At 40.3% G+C, this 12,539-nt stretch overlaps 1 protein-coding gene across 5 annotated transcripts in view; it reads left to right on the top strand.

Moving 5' to 3' along the window:
- Positions 1 to 11,226, top strand: part of LOC109030888 (membralin) — a 113,718-nt gene extending 102,492 nt beyond the window's left edge. For all 5 annotated transcript variants that reach the window (XM_019042090.2, XM_019042089.2, XM_072304907.1 and 2 more), the window contains exon 12: positions 4,642 to 11,226. In XM_019042090.2, the coding sequence (XP_018897635.2) occupies positions 4,642 to 5,169 (528 nt within the window). In that variant the 3' untranslated portion in view covers positions 5,170 to 11,226. The remainder of the gene's footprint in view (positions 1 to 4,641) is intronic.
- The last annotated feature ends 1,313 nt before the right edge of the window (positions 11,227 to 12,539 follow it).

The following is a 12,539-nucleotide window of genomic DNA, read 5'->3' as shown; positions in this document are numbered from 1 at the left end:
ACGAGACGTCTCTCTACTGCGCGTCTCTCGCCATGTGCGTGGCGGTTGAGATATGACTGTCCCATTTCCCGGAACTAGTACCGCATTTCAAAACTTTCGAGACTTTCCCAAATATTTTTTCCCGACGTTTAGAGATTTTCCGAATTTTTTCTCCCGGAACTTTGAAATTCCCGGGATGTACCGGATCTTTTGCATCTTCCGAAAATTTCTCGGAACTTTTGAAAAAAATCTGAAATTTGAAATGTGAAAATTTAACGAGAATCCTCGCTACTGCGCGTCTCTTGCCATGTGCGTGGCGGTTGAGATACGACTGTCGCGGCACTCCCATTTCCTGGAACTAGTACCGCGTTTCGGAACTTTCGACGTTTTCCCGAATATTTTTTTCCGACCTTTAGAGATTTTCCGATTTTTTTTCTCCCGGAACTTTTGAAATTCCTGGAATGTTCCGGATCTTTTGCATTTTCCTATAATTTCCCGGAACTAGTACCGCATTTTGGAACTTTCGAGATTTTCCCGAGATTCAACCGACTCGGGTCCAGCGCGGGCGACGCGGAAGCAGGAAATTGCCCATCGCGCCCGCCGTCTCGATTCCCGAAACCCACTCCTTTTCGGGGACTTAATTTCGTCCAGTCGAAACCCGAGTTCGAAGCGTGAAAATTTAACGAGACGCCTCTCTACTGCGCGTCTCTCGCCATGTGCGTAGCGGTTGAGATACGACTGTCGCAGCGCTCCCATTTCCCGCAACTAGTACCGCCTTTCGGAACTTTCTAGATTCTCCCAAATATTTTATCCCGACCTTCCGAGATTTTCCGAATTTTTTCACCCGGATCTTTTGCATTTTCCGAAAATTTCTCGGAACTTTTGAAAAAAATCTAAAACGAACCCCGGAACTTTTGACGGCAGTAAAGCGGGACAAAACGGAGCGAAAAAGTTCCGAATCCCGGAACTATTGACGGACATGGGATGAGAGCACTAGGCTGTCGTTTGGACTCTCTCGTTTGAAACCTTAGTCAGCGGGCTGATTGTTGAAATTGATAGACAAAGCTATAGCCAAAAAAGACAAAAGGGATATACAGGGATCCTGTTGGAGGGAGCGAGGGTTGCAACAGAAATAGGATGTTAGGTAATGGACCAACTAACGGTAACCCGCGGGAAACCCTATAGTTTTCCCCAGTGTTTCGTGACCCAGTGTTTTCAAACTCACTGATTCACTAGTGTGTACAAATTCAGGATTGGGGCGCCCTCAATTTGAGTGATACCTCCCGCTTTGCCGTTAAGTTAGTTTAGTTGCGTGACCTAACTTAACCCAACCTGACACGGTTCCGATCAGTATGTGAGCTTTATGACCGATCAGAATCATAATAATCGGGTATATTCTATCGTAACACAGACAAAAGGTGTTCCAACGTCCCGGAATTACTTCACGCTTTGAATTTTTCGCGACCTAAATGGAATCAGTGAGTTCGAAAACACACCAATTCGGGTTTTTTCGTTTTTAACTTTTTTACGGTTTAGTAACACTTAGTCTGCCTTTAGTCTTAGTCTAACTTTAGTCTGCACGAAAAAGGAAATTTCGAAATTGCAATCGGAAGTGCTTGAAACAGCGACAGGAAAAGGGAAGAATCGAAGTACCATTGGAAATACCAATTTTCGGCCATTTCAAGGGAAACGGGAGACCATCCAATTTTGCGGTTTTCTTTTTTCGGTTCAGTATACCTTGTACCGACAAGTTATATACATATTCAAGCGTTTTCCAGGTCAAAAATTATAAATTTTTCAGGGCAGACTACGAAAAATCAGTATCTGAAAGTCGTTCAACTCGGAAATTTTTAAACGCTTAATTCTCTGTCATCAAACATGGTGTATCGATTTTAACTCTGTGCTTTACAAAGTCTCTAAGTACTTGTCCTTTGGAACCTAAAAGGTTTTTCTTAAACTAACTTCTTCGTCCGTCGCGCAGTTTTAGGGGTTTCCTGGACAATTTTTTTTTCCGAGTTGGTGTGTTTTCGAACTCATTGATTCAAATAAGGTGAGTGACGCGTAGAGCACGATGCGCACGTTAAAAGCGCGGAAACGGTGCGGGTAATACCACGCAAACTAAAATGAAGGATTGCCGGACCTTTGCGAAACACACAGTATATTTAATTTTATTTATCGCATTTTTTTTTTTTATCGGTGACTCATTCTAATTCCCCTGTCTAAGTGCATACTGCGTTGTACGCGCAATGCGTGAAGTATTATTGCCGTCTCGCAGGCGCCAGTACGCGTTTTGCGCTGACTGCACTGTGTGTAGCCCTATATTTAAACTCAAGGAGTCAGCGTTGATCAACTAGTGATTTTGAAGTTTCTGTACATAATGTATCGATTATCGTAATGTAAAATCTCTTTATTTAAATGTTGTAGTCTTAAATAGAAGCATTGAAAGTGCATTGCTTTTGAGACTTATTATAAGCGCGTTTCCTCTCGGGGAAAATCATTATAAATCACACAATTAATTTGTGCACAATAATTGTGCACTTTATTGTGCATAATTGTCAATGTTTTTAAGCGTCTGGACTCTAGATCCAATGTGTTTTTTTTCCAGTGCGCAAAAAAAGTAGGATTTGGAAAAATAATGAAATCTGGATTTAGCAGTCAAATATCAGGAAAAATTCAGGATTTCCCAAAAAGAAAAAAAAAACCTTGACACCTTGCCTCTTTCAACGCTATCAATGTGAAAAAATCGATATATATCGCTTTACTGTGACGTGTGGCACTAATAGCGTCTATTCCACCCGGCCACCCTCAAAACTGCATACATGCGTTCCGCTCACCTCGCGGCCGACCTCCCCTCCCCTCTCTCCCTCCCCCCTATCCGTCCCCGCTACTACGACGAGCGTAAACAGGAGGCGGCACGTGACGTTGCGAGGGGCGGGGGGGGGGGGGTCACGGGCGAGGGAGGTGTCGGGAGCGGAGACCCGATATCGCATTTGCATATAAATTTGATTATGTCATTGGCTCTTCACTGTTTAATCATAATCGAATGAGAGGGAGCGAGAGGGAGGCGCCGCCCGGGCGAGTGCGAGAGAGAGCGAGCGCCCTAATCGAATCGCATTTTACATTGTTAAAAGTCATAACTCGATGCTCCCGGTTTCCTCCCCCGCCCCCTCCCGCGACGGGGGGGGGGGTTCTTTTCGCCGCACGCACTTAATCCCGCGGCGGCGCGTCCCCCTGATTTTCCGATTGTTTTCCCGCGGAAAAAGGCGGTGACGCGGTGCTGCGCATCCTGCCGCGCTAAGGAAAAACGCCGTATGAACATTCGAGAGTTGCCAAATTTCCCCAGATAAAACGTGTATTTTTGACGAAATCTATCTATATTTTTCCTCAAAATTTTCAGATGTGTTAGCTTAAATTGCGAACAAAATAGTCTCGAAAGTTTAAAGAAATATATTTACAATTTCTTCAATAAATTCGTGCCTTATCGGAGGAAATTTGGCAACGCCTGGAGGTTCATACGGCGTTTTTCCTTAGCATGGCAGTGCGTATTCCGGGTCGGAATGTGAAGGGAGCCGACGCTCAGTGGATCGACTCGATAAGAGAGGTCGGACATAATTTTGAAACTTTAAACACTTATAACTCCGTTTATACAAAACTTTAAGGTTCTGAAAGTGTTTCATTGATTTCCTCGTGAAATTTCCTTTTAGGAGCACCCCTTAAAATTTAAAATGTGACAAAATAAACATCAAAATTTGCAGTTTTGGTCAGAAATTTCATGTTCGATTCCTCTAATTGATTCGATCCACTATGCGACGGGACGGTGTTATTAGAGAGGGAACGGACTGACCTGAACCTTGGTGGGCACATGTTGATAAAGAGCACAACTGTATTCCAGTGTTGCCAAATAGGGTGTCCACTAGTCCGGAATTTCTGGGAAGTCTGGATATAGCACTAATTTCTTAAGGGCGTTCTGGAAGTACTGACGGAGTGCAGAAATTCCGCAGGAAAGCTCGGAATTTTTTCCTATATACCACACGTGTTTTATTATAGCTTGAACCGACCAGGTTGGTCTAGTGGTCAGCGCGTCTGACGCAAGGCCCATTGTCCATTGCAACTACCCGCTTCCACCAGTAAGATCCCTCCACACCCTTTTGTCTTCTTTATCTACAGCTTTGTCTACAAATTGCAACGATCAGCCCGCCGGGTGCTTCCCATTCGTGACTTCAGTTCCTTGTTTCACCTAAGTCCACACGGAGAAAAAAACCTCGTGCGTGGGGCCCGAAGTTTAGGTCATATGGATCTCTGAAGTTTTCAGATTGAGCATCCGAACACTTCAGGTCTAGCCGTCGAGGTTCGGATCACTCATCTGAAACTTCGGTTCTTACTGAAGTATTTCAGATGTGAGAACCGAAGTTTTTCGGATGTGAAAACCGAAGTACTTCAGATATAAGAGCTGAAGTTTCAGATGTGTGATCCGAACCTTGACAGCTAGACCTGAAGTGTTCAGATGCTCAATCTGAAAACTTCAGAGATCCATATGACCTAAACTTCGGGTCCCACGAACGAAGTTTTTTTCTCCGTGGACTATCTTTGCAACCTGTGAAAGAGTAATATTCTTGCCTCTCGCATGCTTATGAACATCGGCGTCACTGATTTCTGTTGCAGCACTCGATGCTCTACTTCTTCCACCACTACGAGCTGCCGCTGATCGAGCAGCACGCCCAGGTGCAGCTGGTGGTCCGCTCGCAGGTGAACCGGGCGCAGAACGGGAGCAATGGCGGCGGCGGGGTCGTCACCACGACCGCCGGCCGCGGAGGCGGCGAGCAGCGCCTCCGCATCAACACCACCCTCCCGACCTTCGAGGCCATCGCCGAAGACCTCCTCGGCATGCCCACCTCCGCCACGCCCAACATGTCGCGCATCCGCTCCTTCTTCGGCTCCGTCCAGCTCTCGGCCACCTCCTCCAACAACAACAACAGCCCCACGGCCACCAACAACAACACCGCCGCCCTCGAGCCGCCGCGAACGACCGAGGAGGACGCGGAGGCGGCGCCCGCCGCCTCCGCCCAGGAGGAGATTCAGATGAGTTCCTTCGTCGTTGTGCCCAGGGACGAGGCCGACAGCCCCGAGGCGGATCCTGAGGAGTCGACGCGGACCGGTTCTGAAGACGGGGACGCCGCGGCTGTGCAGTGAGACCGGTTCGGCGCGTGCGTTCGGGATTGCGCTGGACCGCCGTCGAAGGCGGCTGCTGGGAGATTGGCTCTCCCTCAACTTAGCGAGCATGGAGAAGGGAAGGTAATTGTGAATTAATTTCCGCGGAAAAACGAGACGCGAGGCGGTTAGGGGATCCAGGGTTGCCACAGTCAGGGAATATTGGGAAATGTCAGGGAATTTAGAAAAGTCTGGAAACAGTTGGAAATGTCACACTGGAAAAAACATATTGGATCTAGAGTCCAGACTACGGAAAACATTGACAAGAAAAAGGACTTTTGATTCAATCAGATTGAAGCTTAAATCAAAAGGAAATCCGCTCAAATTAAGAGGCTTGGTTCTTGATTTAAGCTTAAATCTGATTGAATCAAGAGTATTTTTTTTCGTCGATGTTTTGAAGAGTCTGGACTCTAGATCAAATGCCTTTTTTTTCCAGTGTGACGAAAATGTCAGGGAAAAATTGTCAAATCACCTCCATTTGCTTGCTCGAGTGGGTTTGACGTTTCGAACAATCAATTTGCCTAAAAACTTTTTCTAAGTATGTCTTTTTAAAAATCTGACTTTTGTTCAATTGTCAGGGAATTTCACCAAAATGTGTCAGGGAAATGTCAGGGAATTTAATTTTCCAAATTCTGTGCCAACCCCGTCAATCGGCGTCATCTAACTTCTTTTTGTCCTACACCTGCCGTTTTAGGGTCAAGAAACAATCTAGGGTATGTTGCGGGTCTAAAGGAGTGGATCTGAGACGCAAGGAAGTTAAGTAACGCACGTTGACCTATCCGTCCGTGTCAAGTCCTTTTTTCTCCATTAATAAAATTTGTATCCTACAACATGAAATCTGAAAGTGGCGCTAAGAATGGCTGCTAAAGCTAAGTCACAATTACCTTCCGCTGTTTCTCTATGCTAAGTAATGATCTGTGATGCGTGGAACTAGGGTTCTTCATTGCTTGAAATTACGAGAAATTTCATAGTCGGAAGGGACTTTCGCACCGAGTTAGAGAGTACGCTTAAGTAATCGACTAGGCGAAGATAATATTACTTTCACAGCGTTTACAGAAGTACGCCTAACTGCATTACATGTTGCCTGATTTTTCTTTCTTTTTATTTATTTATTTTTTTTTCCCATTTTTTATTTGTTCAATGAAAGTGAAGCAATCTTCTTGCGCTGGAACTTAGTGATTTGACTGAACATCATATAGCTGAAAAAATTTCAAAGCTTTATTTTTCATAACTTTTGGCTGATAAAAATATTCGCATGAAGAAAATAGGCAGCATGAAATGCGCTAATGCTGCTTCTATTAGTATCGCCCATTTGGTGTGGTTGTTAGCGGTAAATTTACTGTTATTTACGATAAGCCAAACCCATTGTTTTACTGCTATATAACTTAATTAATCAACAAATTGAAACTGGATCTCCTTTATTGAGACGCCAAGGACTTGTAATTTCTGTCTTCTTAGACGTCTATGTTGTCGGTAATCGTTTAGCCGTTCGTGTCGTAAGTAAGAGCTGAAGGAAGTTTACGTGGCCATTGAGTGAGGTTACTCTAGCCTCTTAATGCAATCATTATATGATGCAGAATACAATGAAGTTTCGAAAACTAACCCTAAAATGAAAAATTAACACCTGACGCTTAAATTCGCGAGTCGTGAATTTCTTTTATGAGTTGAATTTTGAAACGTTCTATGTGATTAAGTATTTTGTAGGATTCGAATGAAAGCAAAGTGTTTTTTTTTTTTTTTTTTCTAAGTGGAGAAAAGAAAGTGCCTTTTTGTCTTGAGATTCATTGCCTCCGCTAAAAGAAACAAATGCTTTTTGTCTTCACCTACAACCCTTTAAAAGAAAACGGTATTTCAAAAAAACAAAAAATTCAATTATGCTACCGCAAATCGCGGCAAATTTACCGAAAATGACCGTCTTAGTGTAAGTTCGTTCTTTGGAGAGTTGGAATGTTATCTACAATATTTTCCATCTATGTAGTGAAGATTCCAGCAAGATTCTTCTTAATTGTACCGATAATAGCAGATTAGAACCGAATATGTTGTAACGGTTGTCAGTGTTGCTAAAAACCCTGAAAGTTGAAACGATTGCCGTGCATCATGCGCATACGTATAAAAGCTTGTTCGTCAACAACAGAAGAAAAAGTTTCTTCAAACTTCATTTTTTGTGAGAATTCTGTTTTTTATTTTTTCACGGCTGAGGATGATATGTAAAAGTTTGGTCACACGATATCGCACTTAACTTCGCTAAATTTGAGCTAATTTAGGGTTCTTTTAAATTTTAAGTATATTTTTATTTTTGGCAAGCCCTGATAACAGCATGGGTGAATAGGACTAATTGAAAACAATTAGTTTCAGTCCTTAGGTATCCACGCCCAAAATTATGCTTGAAATCATGCTATGAATAAGTTTCGGGTTGAAACCTGACCAACCTTTATTTTTAATCTAAGAGGAAGTTATTTTTAATTAGTAATCTGGTACATCAATGGGTCAGTTGCACATCTTACTCTGAATGTTAGTTTTCTGGTCAATAATTTCAAGTCGAACATTCAGAGAAGTCTCAACTTTGACACCATGTTTAAGGTAATATTAACACATTTAATTGCACATCTTACCCCACGTGGTTATTTTCTGGTCAACAATTTCAAATGAAACTTTCAGAGAGGCCTCAATTTCGACATCATGTTTAAGGCAATTTCAACACACCTAATGATGAAGCATGCATTGAATTTTGAAAAATAGTAGTCATCATCGTTGAATTGTTTTTACATTTTTGCTTTTCCAAATGCAATTCTTTCCGACAGATATGAGTCTCAGCAGTCGTTGAAAAAACTATGCGTTTTTATTAGGTCTATAGTACGATGCCCGCCATATCGATTGAAGATAACTTGTTCTTGTGACTCACAATAATAATTACCGACTGTAATCCTTTAAACGCACCCAGAATCTATTATTTAAATAAGCAAGATGTTCCTGAGATGTGCAACTTATACGTTTAATTGTCAGCAAGTCCATTTCTACAGAGTAGGTATTCCTTCATCCCAGGTCAGAATCAAAGGAGAAAGTTTAAGGAGAAAGTCTTTATTATCCAGAGAGAAAAAAACTGCGAGTGCTCAGGTTCATTTGTGAAGATAAGAAAAATATCCCAAGATTTTTCCTTACAATTTTACCGTCAAAAAAATTTGCCCAAATATGAATAAGAACCCAAGCTTTATTTTAATCTGCACAATTTCATTCACTAACCGCATAGGAAATATTTTTTGGTTTTTTTTTTTTCATCCAATAAGTACCAGTGATCTGTACCAAGTACTACCTCTGTTTGCTTAATCCTCCAATAAGCTACTTAAGAAGAGATGAATCAGTCCTCCTGTTTTCTATTCAATTTTCCACGTTTAAATGTATTGTCATTAAAACTCATTTCCCATCCACGGTGATGATGACCTCATCATTTGACCTATCATTGGCGGTCAACTTAGAAATTCTATGCACTCGTATCGAGATCATAAGCCAAGAGAAAAGAGGAGCCTATTTTAAACGACAATCAGGGAGTGATTAGTTCAAATTATCTCAGAGATTCCCTTTCTTCCGTAGAGAAAATGAGATTCGAGGCTCTAATAACAAGGTGGAGGCTTTTTGGATATCACGACCAAAAAATCACAAAATGTTTATCTGAAACTATAGTTTAAGTTAAAATTTGCTCAATAACAGTATATTTTTACAGGAGACTGTTTGAAATTTTGCCCTATCGAAGTTACACTGTATGAGCTTAAGGCTCAAAGTAGTAATTAAGGCTGTTGACTTAACCCGTTGATTCAGTTTTCGTTGAATTGCTTCACAGTTCGTCATTTCCCAGACAAAGGAATATAACTTCATAAAGTCGCGAAATTGACTTAGCAATTCAATTTTTTTTTAAAATATGATTGTGCAATTTTATTTCTATCCAAAATTATCCTGATTTTGCGTTTGGTCAAAAAAATATCAGTGAAATTTGTAGGCAGAAACGCCTAGCAGTATCCTAGCGAAAACAAAACATGCGACAGGGAATTTTGTAAAGTTCAGTCACATTATTTCGACTGGGGAACTATGCATTCAACCTTTCCCTCGCGAAAGAATGTAAATACATTTCAACGTTGCCGAATTTCTCCTCGCAACTTGCATTTTTATCAGGAGAATCTTGGGCATTTCTAACTGAAAATTTCACTAATTTTTCTTCTGATTCCATGAAAAAATCAGCCAAATGTCTTGCAACAATTACACAGGTACATTCTTGTAATAAATCCAAATTGTTTGAGCCAATTGCGCAACCCTGAAATACAGTTACGTTCCTTTGCGCGGGAAATGATGAATTGCAGAAGATAGCACTATTTTGACCACTTCTTTCGGTTTTTTTTTTTTTTTTTTTTTTTTTTTTTTTTTTAACTTTTTGCTGTGTCTGATGAAAGGATGTCGGTCGCCGAAAACCACGAAACATTCATTTTTTTCGGTTCTCACTCTTATTTTTTATTTCATAATTTTACCTAGTTTTAAGTTTGGACTTGCAATTTTCAAGATCGTTTTCATACTTCTTCGATGGCGAATTTTTGAGGACCGATGCTTATTTGCTCGATTTTCTATGAGTACACGTGCGTTCAACAGCTCGTAAATTTCGTCATTCCGCAAGTTGCGACAGTTGCGATTTTTGAAAGTTGGCAATACTGTTTTTCACCATTTTAAATACATGCAAAACAATCGATTTTCAATTAGGCAGCTTACCTCGCCTAAAATCGATTTTTCAATCGATTTAAACAGAAAAAACAGTGCTGCCAACTTGCAAAATTACCTCTGGTCGTCGGAGAGCTTTTCCATGTTAAGCAGCTTTATTGATGACAAGCTACAAGCTTAAACTGGTGCACTGAGGCCGTGAGACAGTTGATAGGCTGTCTGGCACAGATGGATAATATCTTATTTCATCGTAAACAGTATCCTTCAATATTTCTTGTAATATTCCGGTTAAATCAAACCTGGTTGATTTTAGTGCTAAATTTGACGGAATAATTCGTAACAGTCGTTATTCGTGTACATACAGGTGGTTCTATAGTACTTAGGATGTCGATTTGATCGTCGATTGATCAATCGATAATTTCTGGAATTCTGAACATTTTTTTAAGTTTTTTTTTTGTTCTCTTTTATTTTTTTTATTTTTGTAATTACACATAAAGAATTACTAAGTCCATTTTTAGACCTCAAGAGTCTTTACAAATATTTTTTAAGTAAAATCCGGAATTTCATATCACGCTGTAGTTCATTGGATATTCGTTTGTAAGAAAATACAAAGAGATACTTTGAAATAACTTAACAGCACGTCTTAAGAGAATGTAGCGTTGTTGATAATCACTCTAGATTTGCCTAAAAAGTTATTCTAAGTGTTATTTGGTCTCCTAGTGTGTGAGAACAATAAATAGACTACAGCTCTATGTAATATTAGGATTTTTCAAAAAAAAAAGGAAAAAAAATACGAAAATTCAGAAATTTTTTACTGATCGATCAACGACCGAATCATCTTCCAAAATGTTCAAAACTCACCCTCCCTGGTAATAATCATGGGTTTTTATCGTTATTTCCTTTTAGAAGAAAACTAAAACGAAATAACGACTTACGCCTGTGTATAGTTTTAAATTTGTCGCAAGGCACATATTGAACCTTAAATCGGGAACCTGTTTCCATATTTTTACCCAAGGTACCTACTTATTCTCATCATTGGCAAAATTAATACTCACCGTGAATAAGAAGAAAAAACTTGCTTTGAGCACTGTGCTCTAATTTTCTACGTCTTTATTTGTTGCTTCTTTCCTCTTTTCTGTCTTCCAACAGTTGGAATAATTCTTCGATTGCTCATTTCTTTTTTCAATAGTTCAAGTTCTTAGTCCGGGGGTTGCGAAACGTTTGAAAATTGGAAGTGATAATCCTTAGATTTAAGACTAGGAACAGATCCTACCATTAAAGTTACCTTTTCCTGCAGTTGTTTTTCTTTGTTTGTTTCTTCATTTTTCTAAATGAAACAAATTAAAATAATCGTGTAAATATTGTATCATTACGAATAGATCGTTTTGTGAGAGCTGTGGTTTATCTTGTAAGAGCGTAATAAAATATTTTAAAAAAACCTCTTTTTTCTTTTTTCATTTGACTCCTGAGGAGATAAATTCAAGAAGTAAAAGAAGAAGCAGTAGTAGTATTAACCTACGTAGTAAAGTTGGTAGGTTTTTAAAACGAGTCTACAATAGACCGCGTTCATCAGAAAGAAACCAAGCCACACCACCTATTTCCAAATTTAACATGGCAATCCAATTTTTAACGAGAGAACGTTTTAGTGGATTCCTTTGAAAATTTTTAGGGATTTGCCTCATATTATTCAGAAAATGCATTGAAATTTGCACAAAAATCCTCACAACCATTTTCATGTAAAACATTAAATTGCCCAATGAAAGTTGGCAATAGCTGGCGTGGTTTGGTTCTTTTCTGTTTGACGCGGTCCAAATATAAGTACCTCATTACAAAATGCCGTTCTAGTTCTTCGCCGACCGCCATTTTCATCTCAATGGCCCAGGTGCAGGATGTCTACAAGTCCGAAAAGTCACGAAAAAGTACTGAATTTTTAAGGGCGGTCCTGAAGTACTGTAAAAGTGCGGATATTCCGCAAGGAGGTCCGGAATTTTTTGTCACCCTTGACATAATCTGAGCGAGGAATTAAATTTTTTGAAATTTTGCGAATTTCGTCAATGGGAGGTATTGGAAAAGTAGGTACTGGATTTTTTATTGAAAAAGTACTGAATTTCTTGGGAATGTACTGAAAAAGTACTGATTTTTGGCTAGCCTCTTTTGTCCTGAGAGTCCCTGGTCCTGAAGTACTGTAAAAGTGCGGATATTCCGCAAGGAGGTCCGGAGTTTTTTGTCACCCTTGACATAATTTGAGCGAGGGATTAAAATTTTTGAAATTTTGCGAATTTCGTCAATGGGAGGTATTGGAAAAGTAGGTACTGGATTTTTTATTGAAAAAGTACTGAATTTCTTGGGAATGTACTGAAAAAGTACTGATCTTTGGCTAGCCTGTTTTAGTAGACACCCTGAGGTGAAAGTGAACACTTGGTTGACAGTGAACAGTGCTTTGCGATCTATCGATTCCTCTGCCGTTTGAACCTATGGAGAAGGATCGATAATAGGGTGTTCTCGACGTCTGACGTCACTGGCGCTTTATAATTCCCATTCATTCTTACGACCCTCGACTAACGAACCCACCCCATGTTTCCCACCTGTCACTGGTTCCGTTTGGCAAAAATACGTCCAACTATAGTATGCTATGCCGTACTTTTGCCGTTCGT

This window comes from Bemisia tabaci, chromosome 10 (genome assembly GCF_918797505.1).
Source record: "Bemisia tabaci chromosome 10, PGI_BMITA_v3".
In the NCBI taxonomy this organism is placed as follows: domain Eukaryota; kingdom Metazoa; phylum Arthropoda; class Insecta; order Hemiptera; family Aleyrodidae; genus Bemisia; species Bemisia tabaci.
This window is presented reverse-complemented; position numbering and strand designations above follow the sequence as displayed.